The sequence below is a fragment of the Lonchura striata genome, chromosome Z (genome assembly GCF_050655825.1).
Source record: "Lonchura striata isolate lonStrDom1 chromosome Z, ASM5065582v1, whole genome shotgun sequence".
Classification (NCBI taxonomy): domain Eukaryota; kingdom Metazoa; phylum Chordata; class Aves; order Passeriformes; family Estrildidae; genus Lonchura; species Lonchura striata.
In genome coordinates this window covers 627,434-649,073 of record NC_140740.1, presented here as the reverse complement: position 1 = coordinate 649,073, position 21,640 = coordinate 627,434, and the positions used below count along the sequence as shown (strand labels likewise).

At 44.9% G+C, this 21,640-nt stretch overlaps 3 protein-coding genes across 7 annotated transcripts in view; 1 reads left to right on the top strand and 2 right to left on the bottom strand.

Annotated features, from left to right (window-relative positions):
• MSH3 (mutS homolog 3) overlaps positions 1–4,938 on the bottom strand; it is a 94,148-nt gene extending 89,210 nt beyond the window's left edge. For 2 of the 4 annotated variants that reach the window (XM_085566386.1, XM_085566388.1), the window contains exons 1-3: positions 4,674–4,822; positions 2,551–2,674; positions 1,722–1,930 (exon numbers count right to left, since the gene is read on the bottom strand). In XM_085566386.1, the coding sequence (XP_085422512.1) occupies positions 1,722–1,930; positions 2,551–2,674; positions 4,674–4,775 (435 nt within the window). In that variant the 5' untranslated portion in view covers positions 4,776–4,822. Of the gene's footprint in view, positions 1–1,721; positions 1,931–2,550; positions 2,675–4,673 lie in introns of all 4 variants that reach the window. The other 2 variants (XM_085566389.1, XM_085566387.1) reach the window with 2 other exon arrangements.
• Positions 4,853–17,107, top strand: DHFR (dihydrofolate reductase). 2 transcript variants are annotated; one of them, XM_021551827.4, is made up of 6 exons: positions 4,853–4,974; positions 5,404–5,453; positions 7,289–7,394; positions 8,319–8,445; positions 15,209–15,324; positions 16,930–17,107. In XM_021551827.4, the coding sequence occupies exons 1-6, from the start codon at positions 4,889–4,891 to the stop codon at positions 17,015–17,017; spliced, it is 573 nt and encodes a 190-aa protein (XP_021407502.3). In that variant the 5' UTR covers positions 4,853–4,888; the 3' UTR covers positions 17,018–17,107. The 2 variants fall into 2 exon arrangements, with proteins under 2 accessions (XP_021407502.3, XP_085422532.1); XM_085566406.1 differs by lacking the exon at positions 4,853–4,974 and adding an exon at positions 5,035–5,096.
• Positions 17,108–17,772: 665 nt separating this feature from the next.
• Positions 17,773–21,640, bottom strand: part of FAM151B (family with sequence similarity 151 member B) — a 36,453-nt gene continuing 32,585 nt past the window's right edge. Inside the window, exon 8 of the transcript XR_014951165.1 lies at positions 17,773–21,243. The gene's annotated coding sequence lies outside the window, so the exon portion shown is untranslated. The remainder of the gene's footprint in view (positions 21,244–21,640) is intronic.

The following is a 21,640-nucleotide window of genomic DNA, read 5'->3' as shown; positions in this document are numbered from 1 at the left end:
ACTTCCTCCATAAGTTCAGCAAACTCTCAGAACACAGAAAATCTACACCACAGTTTCTAAAACCTTGAATGTGAAACGCTTTGAGCTCGCTCCGTCTGCAGTTTATCATTTGCAATGACATTGTGTAGCCTATTCTCGCCAAGCAGCTTCAGCTCTACCACGCTGTGCTGTTCTGTATTGCCAGCAGTGTGATGGGTGCAGAAGTGCAGAGAAAAATACTGAAAAGTGTTCCACTTACAGCAAAATTCCTCCTCACTCATATCACAAGATCAAGTACAGATAATATTGGTTAAACAAAACACAAACACAACACCCTCCAGAGTTTTTTAAAGCATGTGACTATTCAAAGCACAATTAATCAGGTTGTGCTATAAACTCTGCATCTGTGAACAAATCCAATAAACTTCCATTTCTACCAAGGGTCCAATTCAGATTACAGGAAACAAAGTGAACAGACTGTTTAGAGCAATGGCAATTCAGAAAAAAAAATAAAAAACAGAGAGATAGCTTAAATAATATACTTTGGGTCATGGGAATGTACAAAGTGTGCAGTCAGAGAACAACCAGGGAAAAACAGCACTTAGCTGTAACTGCAAAATCCCCACAACTGCACACCACTAAGCAAGAGAACCCAGCCCAGCCCAAATAAAGCTGCCCTGCACCCAGAACTGGGGTGGCCTCAGGAGCTCAGATGTCTCTGCTGCAAAATCCTCAGCTCACAGACTCAGCACTCTTCAGTCCAAGGTCTGTGCCAGCCAAGCAGGGTGACCTCGTCTCATTTTACAAGAAACTGTCATGACAAAGCATGTGAAATAAGGGCATGAAACCAGGCAAAATGAGTAAAACAAACTCAAAAGCTGACCTCGTGAGATGGGCTAAGTTACCAGCTGGAGGAAGATTGCTAAGTCAAAAGCAAGACACAAACAGCTAAAAAGAGCCCTTCCAAGGAAGGCAGGTCAGTTTTCTGGGTTCTCCAACTGACCACAGCCTCGTAACCTCAACCCCTTACCACAACAGAGTTATCTTGCCACAAGCTGCTCACTTCAGCATTTGGGCCCCACATCCACACAAAGCAGACACCCCCCCAGTCAAAGGCCATAGCCCTCAGAGAGGGAAGGTTAAAATCAGGTTTTCATACAAGCTCCTTCCGTCAAAAAGCCAGATGTAGAACTCCACTAAAGAGCAGCCACCACAGCAAGCCATGAGATGCACCCTAGGATCTGAGCACTTGGCCCCCAAACCCCCCAATTAACTAGTGTTAACTACCCCCATAAGTAAAGGGGAAGTAAAAATACTATTACTCCATTCAAGTCTCTTGACTTGCACCACACCTATCATCACGACAACTTTTTGTGTGAGCTACCCCTAGCTTCTGCAGATGAAAAAAGGAGTGATACCTTTACTAGTTAGATTTACCAGCAGCTAGATTGAGCCACATCTCAGTGATAACCCCACACAATATTTTTGCAAAGAAAGCCTGTTGGAAGTTTGAGAGCCCACATCAAAACTGGTGGAACTGAAAGCAAGATGAGCAAAGTGCCATTCTGAACATCTGTTACTAGGGTGTTGAAAGCATCTGCACACAAAATCAGGTCTGTGGGGTTCTGCTACACCATTCCACGTCAGAGCACAGAAGCACAAAGGGAAGCTTGTGCCAAAACTTGCTGGTTTAACTCATAACAAGCAATCCACACACCCCACAAGGCCAAAGCTCTGCATACCTTCTGTGCAACCTTTGGGCTGCTGTCCCAAGGTGGAAGAGGATTTTTCAGTTCTGAGCTCCTCCAAGTAATACTGGGACATTTTTCTTTCTCCTGAGAGCCATCCTCCCGGGGGCTGGTACACTGCTGGTTTGAATCACTGCAGAACTCTCTCAGCCTGCCCAGAGTTTCCAAACTGATACGGGGCTTCTCACACTTCTCAGAGTCTTCTTCGGTGAAAATTCACGACAAAAACATATTAGCAACTTATTTTCTAAAAGAGAACGTCTATTAGAAGAACATCAGTAAGCACAGAACACAACCATTTTGCTCCATGTCGCTCTTCCCTGTGTTCCCTCTCCTCTCCCACTGCAGTATTTCTGCCAGCCTGACGGAATCATGCACTTGAACAGCTTGGTTAACTTCCCTGGAAAACCAATACTCCTCACTTGTGTGCTTCTTTCTATGTGGGAAGAGATGTATCACTATTTTTGGGACTGACAACCACACAGCCAAAAAGTTAGCTAAGAATACTGGGAATCAAGCAGATTTTTTTTAATACATTTCTTTAAGCAGACAGTATTGCCTCTTGAGGCTGTACTGGTGATACTTCAAAGCATCACACCCACAAATTTAATACCATTCCCTCTCTGAGACTCAAGAGGCTAATTCCTTCTATTGAAATGTAATGAACTTTGCATTCAGCGGTTTTCACACCAGCATTAACTTACTAAATTCTCTGCTCAAAGCCAGATGGATCTCAGGCATTTCTGAGGCAACAGAGCAGCTGACAATGAAAAATTTATTTACTGCCTGCCAGTGCTTGAAGGTTTGCTAACAGTGAACTCACTTTTATCCTGAGTCTTCAGTGGGTTACACATCTCTTCCAGAGTAATTTGGCGTGCCTTGGTCTTCTTTTCACAGGGCTCATTGCTTTCAGTAGATGTACTCCTTTTTGTGCCACATTTAGAAGCCTGAAACGTAAATTAAACTAATAATTTCAGTTACCTTTTCTGTTTGCTGTCCTCTGAAAAAGAACAAAGCAAATTCACAATAAGTTAATGTCCAAGCTCCTATCCCTGGTATTGTTCAAGGCCAGGATGGAGGATCTTGCAGCATCCTGCTCCTGAAATGTCTTTTGAAACATGCAGTTAGAACACTGTGTAAACAGAAAATTCATCAATTTTGCTGTTTCATCATTGATCTTTTGCAAGAAGCTTGACTAAATATGAAGTAACTTATAAGTCCAAGAAAACATAAACACTTTGCATAGAGCCACACAACAGGTGCTTTCAGCAGCTTGCATCCACATCTCATATTGTGACCTCAGATGGCTTAACCATGGAATTTCAATTTCCTCAGAACTAAGCAGGAACTCCAGCCCTGCCAACTAAACCCAAAATCTCCATATAAGCATAGCCCACATGAATAGCAGTTTTCAAGTCCACTGTTAAATACCACCAAATTAACACTAATTAGGAAGTTTATTCTACAAGGGCAGAAAGATGTAATCACAGATTTCAAAATATATTTGGACCAAAGGCAACCAAACAGCTGACTTGAGTCACAGGTAAAAAAAAAAGCAAACACCCTTCCAGGGCCAGAAGAGGCTGGAAATAATTACTACAGGGAGAGTGGGAAATACAAACTCAGGATGAAATCCAACTGCAGAGACACAGCCACTGTTCCCCAGGGGTGACAAAAGGAAGGATCTGCATCACTGCAGGCTCTCTTGGCCTTGCACCTACCAGCACTCAGACCCCGAATCACCTGAGCTCCAGCACCTGGGACAGGAGCACGGCTCACCACATTCCAGAGCTGCCCAAAAACGGGACTCATTGCTCAGTGTGCCACCAGCCACCAGAGACACCCTGGCGAGAGACACGGGGTGCCCCATCAGTGCTGGGCAGGCCTCCTGCCCTCTCCCTGCCATAACTTACACTCCTTGCAGACAGAGCTGGCACTGCCTGTGCCCGCAGTGACTCGGCTGGCACACGGGCTGGGCAGCCCCAGCCAGGCTCTGCAGCTGCTCAGGGACTGGGGCTGTGCCGGGCTCTGTCCCAGCTGCAGGGCTGACATGTGGGCCCTGAGCAATTACACAAGTCTGCAAGGCCATCCTGGTTTACATCCCTTAAACTTGCTAAATGCAGGATGCCCTTGACTGAGAGATGCAGCTTCTGCCTGTCCCACCGATCAGGACTCACTTCTGGCTGGTCAGACTTCACAGTACACAAAGATTAAACCTCAGAGAACACCCCGACTTATGAGAACTAATATATTCCACATTTTGCAAAACTGGAAGGCACAGGGGTTCAACACTGGAATGAAGCCCCAGTGGCATGGACCAACACGCTGGCCTTGCTCAGGCCACCACACGTGTGCCAAGCTCCAGCTGCTCTGAAACAGGCACATCCTGTATCACAGGACACCAGGGTATTTGGGGCTGGGATGTCCCACACAGGGACCCCGCAGCCCTCCCTGGGCACTGTCCCAGGGAGCCTGGGAGGGGTGGGACGGACGGACGGGATCCCCCCTCGGCTCCCTGCTCCAGCCCGCCCGGGCCGAGCCCGGCACAGAGATGCTGCAGAGCCCGAATCCTCCCTGTGCCTCCCTGGGCCCCTCCAGCAGCTCCGTGTCCCTCCTGAAGCCAGGCTGCTCCCCGAGTACCGCGCTACCAGTGCCAGCGCCACACAGACGCCACAGCCGGGACCTGGCAGCGGTCCCGCAGTGCCCGTGCCCCGCACAGGGACGCCGGCATGGGTACCGGGATGGACACCGGCATGGGTACCGGCATGGGTACCGGCATGGGTACCGGGATGGACACCGGGATGGACACCGGCATGGGTACCGGCATGGGTACCGGGATGGACACCGGGATGGACACCGGCATGGGTACCGGTATGGGTACCGGGATGGACACCGGCACGGACACCGGCACAGCGGGCCGTGCCCGCCCCGCCCCGCCCCGCGCACCGTGTGGAGCGGGCCGCGCTGGCCGCCGCTCGCCGCCGCCCCGAAGAACCTGCTGAGCACCGGCTGCCCCGCGGCGCCGCCGCCCCGCCGGCCCCGCGGCATGCCCGGGCCCCGCGCCGCGGCCCCGCCTCCCGCCGGATGCGCCCGCTCGGCCCGCCCCCGGCGCGGCGCGGCGCGGCACGGCGCGGCGCGGCACGGCACGGCACGGCACGGCCATGCCGCGCTCGCTCAACTCCATCGTGGCCGTCAGCCAGAACATGGGCATCGGCAAGGACGGGCGGCTGCCCTGGCCGCCGCTGAGGTACCGCGGCCCGCCCGGCCCGCACTACAGCCCCCAGCGTGCCCCGCGCCGCGCCGCGGCAGGCGGGCGCGGCGGGGCCGCGCGGGGCGCGCTGGGAGATGTAGTGCCTGAGGGGATGCGCGGTGAGGCGGGAAAGTGGCGGCGTGGCGGGAGCGCGGCTGTGGGGTGGTTTTTTCGCGTGGGTTCTCTCTCGTGCCGTGGGCGCAGCTTATCGCTCATGCAAGCACAGCCGCGGGACAAAGGTCCCACCTCGGCCGGGCACGGGTTCAGCTCTGTCCAACCGCCTCTCCCCGGCCTCCGGCAACACACCCAACACGAGTGGGGATTTTTCGTTGAAATTAGAGAACTTGCGGGAAAAAAAAAAAAAAATATAAACTAGGGAAGTTATTCTTAAGACACGTTGTAACGCAGCTCGTGCTTCCCCGGCAGGAACGAGTACAAGTACTTCCAGAGGATGACGAGCGCATCCCGCGTGGAAGGTAACGGCTCGGGATCCCGCTTTCCCCGCCTGCCCTCGTGAAACCAGGACGGAAAATCAAAACCTTACAGTGCTAATAAAGCTTTGTAGGGATGGTGTGTTCAGTACAGCGCTGGACGCATGTGAGGGATCCTTTTTTTTTTTTTTTTTTCTTAAAGGACATGCGTGCCCCTGAGAACTGCCGATCCTTCTTTATTACTGTTGCTAATTTACGTATGCATAGGTTCCTGCATATTAATTTTGTTGATTTTGCGTTACACTTGCAGCTAGTTACACTTGTACTCAGTTTTTGTGAGAAAGTACAGAAAGAGTCACTCTGGGCTGTCTGCTTTAAGGTCTGAGGAATTTTTCTTATCTCTTATTTCTTTAGCTTGGAAATTTGCATTCTTGATCTGGGGTAGTTTTGTTAGTGCTGCAGTTACTAGACTAAACAGCATATTTTACTTATGTTAGCAAGCTTAAAGTGGCACATTTCACTTAAATCTAAATGGATTTCTACCTTGTTAGATTTGCACTTTGTCTCACTCACAATTGTCACCAGTATTTCAGCCCTTTGCAGTCGCTCGGGTTAGATGAGGGAGGGAGATGAATCAGGTATTTCAGAGGAGATGCTGGTGGTCTCTTAGGTTCTCCATTCAAGTCCTTTCATCAGAAGAATAGAAAACTTCATCTAAAGTTTACCTAACAAAGTTTCTTTACACAAAACTCCAAGTTAAAATGGGAAGGTTTCACAAGCTGCTTAATTAGCAGAGGTGGTTTGTTTTTTGCAGTCTGCTTTAGTTTATCTAACTTGTTTGCTCAGCCTTGGTCATCCAATCCACGCCTCTGACCCTTGTGACAGTAATTTTGCTGAGTTTTCAGAGTCCTGAGCCAAATCCACACACCAGAAAATCTAAACGATACTACTGCAGTTGTTTGTCAACACAGTCATTTTTCCATGGTTTGTTTAGGGATTTTTTTATGCTGTTAAAATTCACTTTTTTTTGGTAAAAACTTACGTCTGGTCATCTTCCTGTATTCCCTTGTTTTAATTAGGTGCCATACTCCATTTTCTGCCTTGAAGGTCTGTTTTGATTAGGTGACTTACTCAATTTTCTGATTTGAATATCTGTTCCATAATCCACAAGGAATGTCTAATCTCATTTTGAAATGGTTCCGGGTGAAAGACTTTACATATGTTTGAAGACTTGGTTCAGCCCTTTGCAACCCTGTATGTACTAAAAAAGGACAGAACACAATTGACAGTTGTCTTTTTAGATGTTGCATCTTACCTGGCAGAAATAACCTGTGATCAAGAAAAAAGGTGTTTGAAATATAATTACAAAGAAACATTTTGCTCTGTCCTGCCTGCAGATCTTTTGATAAGCTGTGATCTTGGATGCTAGGCAGGTAAAGTGCTTCATAACCAGACTTCCTAATGGATTGTGCTGCCATAAATCCTCACACCAGGGATGTCACCTTTGCCTCCGTTGTGTCTCAGCCTGGAAACAACATGGGAAGGGTGACCATGTTGTCATTGTGTTTTTTTCTCTGATAACTCCTTTTCCTCATACAGAGAAACATTCCTTTCCTTAGCAAATTTCCATATGAGAGGTAATCAGGTTATGAATGCTTAGGTTTGGTCAGAAATTATGTGTGTGTTAGAGTGTGATTGATCACCTGTAATACATCACTTTAGATGTAATTTGACTGGTTCTTCTCCGAGAAATTGTGGGTTTATAAATCAGTTCTCATCTGAGAACTGAGCTTATGCTTTGGCTAACTGCTGGAGAGGGGCTTGGAAGCACATGGGAAGTCCATCACTGTTTCTAAACAGTTCAATTCTCTCCTGCTCAGGAAAACAGAATGCAGTGATAATGGGTAAAAAAACGTGGTTCTCCATTCCAGAGAAGAACCGTCCTTTAAAAGACAGAATTAATATTGTGCTCAGCAGGGAGCTCAAGTAAGTATGATAAATAAGGGCCCTGTAAAACAAATAAAAACCTGCACCAAAAAATGTCTGTAGTGTTACAACATGCAGTAGTTCCAAATGTAGCATTTTTGATACCTGTTTAGAAAGCATTTCTGCTGTTGATTCTGAGTGTTATGACTATTTACTCTTAATTTTTAATTTTTTAAAATTCATTCACAAGGTAATTGTCATTACTTTGCATCATGAGTACTACTTTTAGCTCTACTCACAAACCATTTGACAATTTTCAATAGTGTTTCTGACTCATGTACTTAACTGTATTTCTCTAGTTCCTGCCTACACTGGTGGCCCTAAGTCCATTTCTTGAAGTTCATTTTTATTAGGATTTGTGGATGAACTGTTCATTTTCAGAGCTCACTTCTTGAATGAATCACCCACAATCGTGCAAATATTTTAAAATACAAATGTCCACTTGTAGTGCTTTATTGCTTTGGAGGATGTTGGTGGATTTGCAGGTGATTATGTGAGAATATTGGCTTTTCAGCTGGTTTTGTTGAATTAAATGTTAATGTGCTGAAATTCAAGTCAAAATCTACATTTTATTTCTTGATTATCTGTACTTAATGATCTATGTTTAATTTATAGATTGTGTCTTTATCTTACAGATATGTAAATTTCTCAATTGCGCTTTTTCAGAAACATGTTGTGAAATTCCAGATTCCTAATATACAATGCCTCCTAAATTACAGTTAAGTTGTGATCTGTTAAACAACCCTACAGTCAGATGAGACTTCTAACATAATTTTGCAATAACAGGCACTTCAAAGTAATTAGCTGATGTGCAGCATGTAGTTATTTGTTAATTCAGGAAAGCACATTTTGTGTCTAGGCTGTATTGATGATCATGATGAATTGTCATTTATTTATTTAGTAATAGAGCTTTTCTTTTTCCAGGGAAGCCCCGAAAGGAGCACATTATCTTTCCAAAAGTCTGGATGATGCTCTAGCTCTTTTGGATTCGCCAGAGTTAAAAAGTAAAGTCGACATGGTTTGGATCGTGGGAGGCACTTCAGTGTACAAGGTACATTTAGCCTCCTCCTAAATTACTCAATTTCTGTGATGGGATGAGGATGAAGTTCCTATTACTGCTGCTTTAGGAGGTGCTTTCCCTTCACATTACCAGCAAACTGCAGTAATTGCAACAGAACAGATCTCAGAGAGTGTAATCTCAACTCTCAAGTTCAGAATACCCATCCAGAAACTGAACATTGCCCTTGCCAGTGGGCCAGTGTCACACTGTTGTTTTGCTTTTGAGAGCTTTTCCTAAATACCTAAATTGCAGTATTCTTCAGGAAAAAAATGTATTGTTATGTTTATTTTACTGAGCCCATGTTTTTGTGTTTATTTTACTGAGATTGCTGACTGACCCTGCAAAGGTTGTGAAAAGAAAAAAAAGAGGAAAAGTGCTCCAGCATTTTTAGCCAGAGTATGACACTTTGTACATGTAAATGGGGAAGAAAATAGGATTTAGAGAAAGCTGACAGGTCATGGTGTCAGCAATAACAGGAGATAACCATACAACAAAAGGTCACATTCACTCTGCTTTCTCATCCAGCAGTGTTCCCACTGCTCCCACTCCCTGGGTCAAGAATTGTAAAGCAAATTCTATTTAACAGTAAAGGGAACATTGCTGCTGTCCTTTAGTCATTACAGCCACCCTGGGAGATACACTGCAGTTGTTGTTGGGCACTCGAACATGAGATGCGTGATGACAGTGCCATAAAGCACCTGGTGGGAAATCAGGGCTGATACTGTGTCCTGTGTACAGGGTAGGAAAATGCATTTTTCTGGTGTTTCTTGCCTTTACACTTTGTGCTTTTCACAAATCTCTGTGTCTGAAGAAGCGCATCTTTCACAGTGAAAACAGTGACGTAGTTAGAGATTGCTACAACTGTAAGAAGATGAGGTGTGCATGAGATAACACTGCTGTTCCTTGTGGTGAAGTCCACCATATGTTCAATGTGCAAGTGCATTCAGCCTATAATCAGATGTTATCCTGCAGAAGAAACATCCTTGGCTCTCAGCCATGACAGTGCCTGTGCCATGCAGAGGCTTTCTCGAGGGGCTTCTCCTCACAGAGGGCAGAGCTGCCCAGCAGGAGCCAGAGCCAGCTGTGAGAGCAGCATTTGCCCCTGCCCTGCCACAGGCTCAGCTGTAAAATTATTTCTTCTGCTTCTTCCTTCAAGAGCATCTGTCTTGGAGGCTTCTGATATTTGGAAAAAAATAATGCCTTTTTTTAGACCATTACCCACCAATACTCACATTATAAATTGGCAGTTTTGATCAGGAGTAAATTGGAAAGTACTACTTGTACTGATCAGTACAAGGGAATGTGTAAAGTAATAGGAGACCTGGTTACCCTGGACATGGAAAAGCATTGAGTGAGATGGGAACGGCCAGTGTGGAGAAGGAAGAGCTCAGAGCCCCTTCCACTGCCTAAAGAGGCTCCAGGAGAGCTGGAGAATGACTGGAGACAAGGGATGGAAGAACAGGAGCCAGGGAATGGCTCCACTGCCCCAGGGCAGGGCTGGGTGGGACACTGGGAATTGGGAATTGTTCCCTGGCAGGGTGGGCAGCCCTGGCACAGGGTGCCCAGAGCAGCTGTGGCTGCCCCTGGATCCCTGGCAGTGCCCAAGGCCAGGCTGGACACTGGGGCTGGAGCAGCTGGGACAGTGGGAGGCGTCCTGCCATGAAACAAGATGAGCTTTAAAGCTCTGTCCAACCCAAACCCTTTTGTGGTTCTAAAATTTCAGCTGTTTCCTCCCTTTCAGGCATCTACTCAAGACATTTCAAAGGAAAGTTTAGTTACATTAGGAAGAAATCTGACAGTTTTATTCAGATTCCTGCACTCAAACTACCTTTGTGTTTTAACTGAAAGGGTTTTTTGGGGACCATACACATCTGCCAAAACTACAAGTAATATTTTTAGTGCCTGTATTAAAGATGCACAAAGAATTTTACAGGAGTATTTCAATTATGTCATGAAGAAATGTGTGGGAAATCAAATGGCAATTGGTAATTGAAATAAATAATTTTTTTCAGTAGTTGTAGGTATTTGGTTTTAAAGCATTATTTTGATTTCACTCTTTTGTGTGTCTCAGAGGTTGAGACCTGATTTTGTTCATTAATATGGGTCTGTGCTTGTCTATAGAAAGGCCTACTCCATTTTGATTAATCAGGCTGTTACAGAACTCTGTTACAGAAAATCTGTTTATACTTCCACTGTCAAACAGAAAGAATGTTCATATGGGAGTTCATTGCTGCCCATTTAGGCCAAGGGAAGCACTTGCAGGTGGCAGATTTGCACATTCCCAGTGGGATTTGCCTCCAGGTTCTGTTACAGTTTTCTATCTGACCCTGTCATGCTGTGTGCAAGGAGCATGGTCCGTGCAGGGTAATTGTTCTGTTGGTTGCTAACTGCTTGAAGCACAGTGGTTTTCCATGGGGATCACTACAAAGTGGAACCACAGGCAGCTGTGTGCTCTGACAGCCTGTCAGGGGCTGCTGTGGGTGTCAGAGGAGGAGTAGGAAGATGTGATTCTTGGGACAGCGCTGCAGCTGCTCTGCCCAGTTGGTCTGTGGTCCTCAGCACAGTGAGCTGTCTCGTGACCTTCCATTGGAGTGGGTTTCCAGGGAATAGGGAGCAGGTACAGAATGTACAGGATGTGAGGGTGTCTGTCAGAAGCTGCAGCAGCAGCTTTGCCATTGCCAGACAACACCTCCAGGGCCCACAGCGTTATTTCAGACAGTGGCTATTGTCCTGTGGAGCCTTTTAACACAGCTCCTAGCCTCAGCACTGTGCATCAGTTAATCAGTCTGCCTTGGGGAGGTCCACTGTGATCAGGGCTGGTGTCACCAAGCTCTGGGAACAGTCCTGCAAGCCGTGTTTCTGTAGATGGTGTGAGCAGGAGCGTGCCATCACCTTCCAGGCCGTTGCTGGTTTTTGTTTCCCACAGTCCTGGTCGTGCCCTGGGCTATTCAGGATGTCTGGGCACCTGCCCTGCTGTGCCTTCTGCTTGGCCCAGCCGCCGTGCTCTGCACCAGCCAGACCTGCCCTCATGCAGGGTGCTGGGCCAAGGTGCAGCAGCTGCCCAGCAGTCTGAATGCACATCTGGGACACGGGTGTCCAGTCGGTCTCAGGTACAGCTGGCTGAGGTGCCTTGTCCAGCCTTTAGGAACTGAGGCAAGCCAGGGTACTACAGCATGTGCTCCAGGATGGCATTCTGGGGCAGGATGCTGCCTGCCAGGAGTGGGATGGAGGCAGGGGTTTGCTGCTGTTCATATCCTTTTCCTCCTCACACTGCAGAAGAGGGAGGGCCAAATCTGTGAACATTTATAAGGACACAGAGCATCCCTCTGTTGGTTCTGGCTGCCCCTTGGTTCTTAAGGACACAGTTCTCTCCAGGAGGTGGGACGACTGGCATCAGCTGCCTCAGGCCCTCTGTGAGCTGTGGTGGCCATTCAAGTCCTCGTGTAGGTCATGCTGATGCTGTGCTCACACACTCTAGGAAACTGACCTGACCTCTGCAACAAGGAAAGAGGGAGCAGTGGGGACAGGGAGAAGCTGGGTGGAGTGTTGGCATTGGCAAGTGAGAGCAGAAAAAGTTGAAAACATCTCCATCAGTTCAGTGAGGGTTCAGAAAAACTCACATGGGTGTCATCTTCTTGAATTTCACTGGACACTGATCTCTCATCAGATTTATTATCTCTTAATGTAGCCACAGGGCAGTAGCAATGACCCCAGGGAAGCTTTTGGGCTTCTGACAGCACAGGCTTACCAGGTTAATTTGCTTGGGTCTTAGTGCAATGCCACCTGGATCCCCTGTGCACTGTTCTGGATCTCCTGAGTTCCAGGAGGAGATGCGATTGCTGTTGTTTGTGTGGATGAGGAAGGAGGAGCCCAGCAGTGGGTTACAGCAGTTATGAAGCTGTTACACATCATGGCAGGCACTCTGTGATTTTGTGGGAGCACTTCATGTTTGGAGGGCTGTCTGCTGGCTTATGAGTGCTTCTTGTGTGCTGGGGGCTTGTGGTGCTGGCCCACTCTTTGGTGCTGGCCCTGGAGTCCCTCACAGCTGTTACAGCTGTTAGAGCTCATCAGATGTACTGGAGCACAGCTTCTGGCTCTGTTTCATCCCCAGGAAATTTCATTAATGTGTATCAAACCTGCTTCCATGTACCACTCAGTCATGGTGAGTGGGGACAACTGGAAGAGTCATTAAAAGTTGGACTCAATGATCTTGGAAGTCTTTCCCCACCTCAGCGATTCTACAGTTCTGTGATTTCAAAACCAGGTTTCTGTTCTGAGTTAAGACACTGCTGCACCTGTGTGGAGGTATTGTCTCTTGAGAAGTTCAGGTCTTGGCCTCGACTCTGAAAAACAGTCTGGACATCCTGCGGGGAGCAGAGGCCCACAGAAGGGTTTAGGCTGGAAAAGGCTTAATGGCTCATGTCATTCCAGACCTCTTGTTTGGAAAGTGGGACACTTTCCACTAGACCAGGCTACTCTGAGTCCACTCAGTGTGAGTTATATCAGTCTCTTTTAATTACATTTAAACTCTGTGGTTTAGACGGGTCAAAAACAACATTGAGGTTTTACTAGGAATACGACCTGTAAGTCCATCACATCTTTAAATACTAAATAAGGTGTTAAAACCAAAACTAACAACAGCAAAACCACATACAAATCCATAAAACCCAAGTATCAACTTCCTTACATGTATGGTATGGTTTTACAATGTGTCTAGTGAGTATGTCAGCATTCCACCAGCTCAACTCTGTGCCTCCTCTAATTTCTCTTCAGTCCCAAAAAATTGGTGAAACCAATGGAGTGGCCTGGACAGGGCAAGACTGAATTGAGTATCAGTGAGGACCTACTTTATTCCTTGTGCACAGGACAGCATTATGACAGAACTCCTTTGCCACCCTGCCATGTCCTCAGCAGTGTTTCACTGAGGCAGTGTCAGAGTCCAGGCCTCCCTGAACAGGCTCTTTTGGAGATTCCACCTCTGGGTTTTTGTGTTTGGTATAAAATTTGCTTCTCTGGAGTTTCCTGAAGTTGCCTCTGGAGACCAGGGAGGACCTGGTGTTCCCAAGGGAACAGGAGCTGTCCCCATGGGCAGTAACTGTAGTGGCAGGGCTCGGGGTGGTGGGACAGGTCCATGGGGCAGGGTCTGGTCCCATGGCCATAACCAGGTCAGGCATAGCCTGGGGTGAACAGGCAGGGCTGTGGGCACAGGCTGGGGCAGCAGCTGATTTAACTGTGTGCTGGAATCCCAAAGCAGGGGAAAGTTGCCCAGAACATAGCAGAGCAGGTGGAGAAGCACATCTGTCCTTGCTCCTTGCATGCTCACTGCCAGACACTGGGCACTCCCAGCTGCTGAGGAGCAGTATGTGGCCTGAATCCAGCCTGAGCCTGTTGCTCTTCCCCGAACTCTGTTTGCTGTTCACTGGTCACAGAGCTGGTCTGGCAAACTGAGGAAGCATTTGCACTCCTTCTATGAATGTGGGGCAGTGACTCAGCTGGTTGGTTCATTGAGCTAATGAAACCATTTCCCTAGAACAGAGGTCACCATCTGGTCTCCCTGGGATTAAATTTAACTTTCTTTGCACTACCTGTGGTCAGTCCCTCCCTGTGCTCCTCCCTGGCCTGTTGTGGTGATGGAGAGTTCTTGATAAAACTGAATTCCCACAGGCTTGGATAGGAAGTTGATTTGTTCTTCTACTACAAAGCAAAAGTGTCTCTGTTTACACAACACGTGTTTTTATTTGTGAAGCAGATTATTATTCTGTCATTTTGCAAGTGTTACAGTCTTACCTTCCTGTCCCTAAACACAGAAAAATATAGTATTTGTGTACAAACTGGGTGGACACCAGTTCAGTGCTCTTCGATGCTTGTGTGCTGTGTCTTAGCTCTCATTTCTAACTGTTGTCTAGCAGAGCAGCTTTTCTACAAATTAGCCTCTCAGCAGTGGTTAATTAATTTTATTGGATTCCATTTGGTATTACTTGGTTCCTGTGCTTGTTGAAGTAGTACCTAATAGCCTGCTGCATGGTGAGTCACCTTCCACAAAAAGCATTGCTCATTGCCAGTTTAAGTGAAAGGGAGGAACAGCTACAAGCTTTTCAAAAATGTATTGTAACCATCCCTAGTGTAGCTTTTCATGGGTTATTTTAATGCCCACAAGGTATGAAGAGTTGCCATTTTTCGATCTCAAAAGAAAATTCACATTCCTAACTCCTGAATTTGTTAGTGAAAAGCTCACTTAACAAACATTATCTTAGAACATTTTCACCCAAGGAGCTTGGAAATGTAAAAGCTTTCAGCACGTGTTACCATTCTGCCACAATCCAGAGATCCACCTTTGAAGTTAAACTAAGGGGTAGATCGATATTTGGAATTCCAAAAAATACAGCACAAATCCCTAGCAGTGATACTAAGCATCAGAATAAATTACCTTGAGGTGTCGGCATCTCTCACCACTTAAACCTTCCTGTCTCCCAAAGAGGTGTGATTCAGAAATTGTTTATTGCTACTGGGCCTACCGTTCCTTTCTTCTCACAGGCCTATTCAAATTTTGTTCTTAACTTCTGTCAGATACCCCAGGCTCTGAGAATATGTATTGCTGCCACTTACCAGGTGGAACTGACACAGGGTGAAATTATCCCTTTAGAAAGTGCTCTTCAGCAGAGTCTGAAAGAGGAGATTCAGAGTGTAATTTTCACGGCTTTGCTAAAAGCCTGTGATACATAAAATTGTGACTGAGTTTGTGTTGTTTCTAAAGGAAGCAATGGAGAAGCCAATTCATCATCGATTGTTTGTGACAAGAATCCTGAAAGAATTTGAAAGTGACACATTTTTTCCAGAAATTGACCATAAAGACTACAAGCTTCTAACAGAGTAAGTACCAAAATGCTTATCAGGCTTGTCTTCAAAATAATCTAATTTGAATGTTTTAAGGGTTATATTAAGGCCATGTTGGTTTGAGTTTGAGGTGAATTTTTTCCCACAGTGATACTTCACTTACAACCTGGAATGACACCACACTCTGCACAGATTTTTTTGGAACTTGCTGTGTTCTTCAACTTTCCTATGATCTTCACAGTAAAGAGTTTTCTATGTCAGTTTGCTGCAAAAGTAGCTTTTTCTTACTGTTTCCTGGTTTGGAATTATTCAAATGTTTACTAAGCTTTGTAACTCTCAGTATGTTGTTAGTAAATAGTATTTTGCCTCTGAATGTCTTTGATAAATTGCCAAAGACAAATTAAATGGACTTGACTGGAGAGGCTTGAGCTTTATAGATTTCTAAGGTTATTCCTTCCCTCCTGAGAAAATTACTTCTTCCTAACAAATGTAGTAGGAAAGTGTGTACAAAAACTTACAGTTTCTGCCATTCACTGTGGTTTCTTCTATATTATTCTTGTCATATTCCAGTCATGCTTTTATGTCCTCTCCAACAAGATCACATTCAATAGGCACTGAGGAGCAGCAAAAATCCAGACACCTGCCTCAAGAACCAGGGAGGACCAGACCTGTTCTCCTCCTGCTGCTCCTGTTTTGGCTCTCAGCTGGTTACAGACCAGCAATAGAAGAAATAGAAAGTATGAGGAGTGAAACTCTCCTCAGGGGGCACAGGAATGGATTGGCATGGCTCTGGGGGAGGATAGGCAGGGGCAGGGAAGGATGCAGGACAGACAGGGTGGGTGGGGGTGATGAGTCACCTTCTCCAACTCCAATATATTGTGAATTACTCTGTGCTCATTTGAGTGTCCTGAAATCTGACCCAAAGCTCCCTCTCAGCTGCTCCTAGCTATACATTGTTTTTGGCCAATGTACTGAAATGAACATTGGTATTAGAACATGATTTTGTAAAATAACAGGTAATTTCCTCACTGAAGTGGAAACCTGATGATGCCAAACCTTACCAAATAAATTTAAAATGTATCTCTCCCTCAAAGTCAGTACTACTCATACAAAATCCTTGTTCTTTCACGGGGAGATGGAAAGATTTTTGAAAGCGTCTATTAATAAGAAGTGGTTTAGGAAACCTGGAATATAGAAGAACTCTTTCTATGGTAGCAGTCACCTGCTTTAGTAATATCTTGCAGACTTCTAAAAAGCTTTGTCCTTAGCATTTCCTCTCAACCAACTTAGGAAAAGCAAGGTGAGGAAAAAACCCAAAGTGTTCCATAATCTCTTCTTCCTTGGCTGACATTTTGAATAACGTATTGGAGGATTTAATAAAAATATTGGGTATTTCTTTAAGCCAAAAATAGCGGTGTTGTTTTGTGTTTGAGTATGCTTTCTTAATCTAAAAGATGTGCATACAAATAATGGATAGTAGTTAATATGATTCCTAAAAACAGTGTATCTATTCTAAAAGTGTTTTCATTTTTTTTTTCCAGGCAGCTTACTTTTCTAGTTGATTGGATAAACTAGAGGTGAATCATAATTATATTCTTACCTGCTTGTTGGCTTTTGCTTTTTCGTCTCCTCTCTCCCTAGGTACCCAGGTGTTCCTGCTGATATCCAGGAAGAGAATGGGATCCAGTACAAATTTGAAGTGTATGAAAAAACTGTCGCGCCGCCATAAGGGAGGCATTTTGTACTTCTGTGTAAGGGCAGGTATTTTAACCCATGAAGTTTTACTGAGTGTAAAGATACATTAAAATTTTGAAGAAAATCATGCCTGATGGTAAAATACCTCAGTAGTGAATGGTTCCAAAAAACCACACCCCACACTTTGAAGATACACCCTACAGAAGAGGGTCTGAGCAATTCCACGACAAAGGTTGCATGAGACTTTACACTGATCTTATATTCCATGGCAGCATCCCTGACAATTCCATGGATAATGACAGGCATTAGACTGTGTCAGCTTTTCTACTAAAACAAAAGGTTTTAGTATCTCTGTCCTTGTTCAAAACATGCAGCACTGAGAAAGCATCAATCCTCCCAAGTTTGACTGGGATTTATAAACATTCATAACAGCCTTTAAAATCTGTTGGTGTAGAGGTGAAAGTAAGCAAGCCCAGCAGGGGAAGGGGCATCAAGAAGTCTCACACAACAGTTGAGGGGTGCACTGATTCAGGACCTGTCAGTGGATGTGTCAGAACACACAGGGTGTGTCCCACAGCGTCACTAGTCCTGCTGCAAAACCTGCTCCTGGCTCCTCTCCCAGCACCTCTCTCCCTGGCTGTTGTTACCCACGGGTTTTTCCCCACTAAGGACCCAAAGGTGCCAGTGCCACTGCTGGGCTCAGCCTTGGCCAGCAGTGGCTCTGCCCTCGAGCCAGTGGCACTGGCCCCACGGGACACGGGGGAAGCTTCCAGCAGCTTCTCACAGCACCCACCCCTGCAGACCCCTGCTCCCCACACCTGGCCACACAAACCCAGAAAAATCTGGTAAAGAAGCTTTAGTTTTTCCCTAGGTTTACAGCTGTGTGAAAGCTTTGCTGCTCTCATAAAAAGTCACTGTGTCAGTTTGACTGCAGCCACTTCAAAGTGGAAGAAAATATACATTGATTTCTTAAAAGTCTGTGTTGCTATGTTCCTGCCAAGCATTATCAGTAAAGATGCAGTTTGTTTATCAGTGTAATTTTGAATGCTCTATGTGACAAATTATAAGCAATAGTAGAGTGGTTCTGTTTCATCTTTATTAGATATAGTTAAATACAAAAGAATACTAAAAATATTAAATAAGCTGGAATAATTTACACTGATGTTCCCTTAGAATATCAGCTATGAGCACCCCTTGAATTTTCCATGGCACTTTACTACAACATCTAGCTGACAAAAAGCATATTTGTTGCAGCATCTCTCTGAGTTGTCTCTGTTTCCTTTGAAACTGTGAGCACTTCCCTGTATTGATCTTCTTGTTCCATGTGTGCTGATATTACATTGACTGATAAAAACAAGTTTATGCTTACATATTGCTGCAAGAAGTCTCCAGAGTTTTAAACTGACAGCACATTGTTAAGGGGAGGAAAGAGAGTGCTACCAGGGAGATGTCACTTGTTTTTTTTTTAAGTACAAGTCACAGTGACCCTGGCAAGAGAATAACCTCCCAAAAATGTTTAAAACATACCTGTTATAGGTCAGTGTTGAAAGCTCTGTCAGTTTGCAAAGTACTGTGTTTAGGACAACTGACATTTATTAAAAGACTTCATGCAATGTTGGCTGAGGCCAGCATACATTAGAAGAAACTTTGTGCCTAAGTGCAGAGATAGGGTTCACTGTGGCCAGGATGTTTTGTAGCATCATTTCAGTTTCAAAGAACTTTTAACTTGGGTGCAAAAACAAGGCTGCTGAGAACATAAGTGGTTACTCTTGATTCTTTGTGGACTCACTCAGTCCTCTCCAGATTTAACTATGTCCTTTGTCAGATACAACAAATTAAGTTAATTGACGTTTCGTGGAAATGCAAACTTCTGTCTCCTGCTTGAAACTTTTCAGAACATAATGCTGTACCTTCAGTGTGGCTCTCTGCCACAAAGATGCATTTTTGTTTGGTTTGGTTTTCAGTAGAAGCGCTGCATTTGGACAACACCTTTTGCACCACAGCTTTTCAATATACCAAGCCCCGTGAAGAACTAAGGGAATGCATTTGACTGCAGTGAAGCTGAGCCCAAAATCGTGTTCACACCAAGGACAGACAGCCCAGGCACCACTCTTTAACCACACCAAGGTTAAAGGTTTGCTGTCTCGGGACAGGTGGGCAGAAGGGTGTGAGCCTGTGTGCTCAGCAAGCACATGCAGACTGTTTGCTGTCGGGTGTGTTGTGAGGGTGGTTACCTGACCCCTGTTACTTGCCCAGGGTAAAAATAAGTGTTTCGTACTGTGGCTTGAAGAGAAAAAAACCTGTGTTCCAAATGCATCTTTGTTTTGTTTACTCCTGTACCTCATTGATGAATGATTCCTTGAAAAGCCATAGATTCTCATTATGTCCAGTACAGGGGAAAATGTCATGTTTTTACCCAGTCCATGCAGCTAAGTGCAATGAATAGCATTGTGAGTGACAGTGTAATTACCAATCACCAAGAAAAGTCTATACAGGTATAATTTAATCCCCCTCATTCATGCTTTCCCGGGAACAAAATGTTCCAAACATATTAAAATTTTAATTCTCAAAGATAATACTAGATTTAACAAGATAGCTAAAACCAGAGGGTTTGCATAAAAATTTAAAAACAAACATAAATGTTTTTATTGCTAGTCTATTACTCATTATCTCCTATCTGACAGTGGACAGCGATTTGGAGGTAGAAAGCTGATGTTTTCAGTAGTGTTAGAGCCACGGTGTATTCAAGGTCAGAGCTGGGAACATTCCAACAACAAATCTCTATCGTGGACAGCAATCCATGGAAGAGAAAGGTACACTCTGAAAAATAAGTTAGCTAATTTACCAAATAAAATACTATTAGTATTTACACAGAAGAGCAGGGGAAAAACAGGAAGGGGAGAATGGCAATGATTATCTTATTCAGGTTATCTGAGGAGAGCACTGGTAGCACTTGACATGACATCTTAATGGGGAACGGACAGTTGTGTTGACTTTATCAGTCAGCAGCTAATTTGCTGAGGACTTAAACCTAAACCCAAACTTAGCCTGAGTAGTTAAAAAGTTATGCTAACAGAAGAAGGTGGGAGCAGGCAGAGACAGCAGCTGACTTGGAGGGAAGGATTGTTCCTTAATCAGGATAGAAAATTAGGTGAGCAGAGGTGACAGATGAGGCGACAAAGTCTGGTGAAGTAGAAAGCTGGGAGATGCCTCCCTTGTTATTCAAGCTGTCTGCTTGCCCTGGAGGGCTGTAGGAATAAAGCCAACCAAGTTAGGGTAAGGCTGGCTGAAAAATCTGAAGAGCCAGGTCCTGAAACGGATGAGTGGAAGAGGAGAAAGAGAGCTGAGAAGAGGAAATTGATGTTTCTTAGAAGGATACGTGGTTTATCGTGTTAGTTTGCCCTGTAGCTATAATCACTTGGGAAACACTTTAAGAGCGCTTCTGGGTTTAGCGCCTTGAAGATGCTGTGACAAAGAATGTCATTAGAGAGGGATTCTCAGGATTTGGGCGTTTGTGTGACTGCCTTTGTCGGCTCCACAGAAATCCTCAGCTGGGGTTGCTGTCCGGAGGTGCCTGCTCCTCACCCGGAGCGAGAGTCCCATCCCAGAGTCTCCGTATCCAGGGGCTGTCGCTGTGCCCGGCCCAGTGCTCCTCTTCTTCCCTCGGTTCTGGGAAACCTGCTCTTTTCCCCTACCTTCACTTGTTTTCAGCCAGCTCTGGGGTGATCCTGGGTTATTTTACCCTCTGTTCTCTGGATGCAGATCATTCTGTCTCCTCTAACATCAAAGCAAAATTCATACAAGAAGCCTTGTGTTAGATTAATCAACATGGTTGGAGAAAGAATAGATGAGCTCTTAAGCAGAGGTCTATTCTGATTACATTTTCAGGACTTTTTTCCAAGTGACTTGGACAAGAACTTACATTGCAAAAGTTGCCTGTTCATCTCCAATTAAATTGCATGGGTTGAAGTAGAATATCTCTTCTCATACATCTTGTTTTGCTCTTTTTATCATTTGATGGTTTAGCTACAGCATTTTTATGTGATCTTCAGTCCTTGAGCTGTGGTCCTTGTCACTCTGTTCCTTATCTCTTCAGTTGTCCCATTGGATTGAAAATTTACAGAAAGTCAGAGAACTGGGCTGATCAAGAGAAGCAGGTATTTCAAATAGATGTCTCTTAAGTATGTGTTTATTTCTGAGTAAGTGATGGTGAAGTGTTTTTCTTGAAATTGGGCCATATTTTTGCCTAAGTAAACAAAGCTGTAGGTATGAAAAGAAATATTATTTTTAAGTGATGTCTGCTGTGGAAAAAAAAATTGAAAAGTAAATACAAACTGAGAATAAACAGAACCTGAGAGGGCAAGAAATTAATGATACACCATTACCTATGGAGCCCTAAATCAATGTCTTTTTCTTCATTGAGCAGTTCAGTTTAACAAGTTCCTAACACCAAGAAGAGTCTTCTTCAGTAAGCAAGCCATTATTCAAAGACATAAAATATTTTATAAATTATGTAATTTATGTAATTGAGATGGACACTTGCATTAAGCAGAACATTTTGATGTTCATGCTTCCTCCAAATGCAGTCTTCCACACAAAACCCTGCTGGGAACACTCACATTGGTTTTGGACAGCTGTCCCAGTGGATGGATTACCA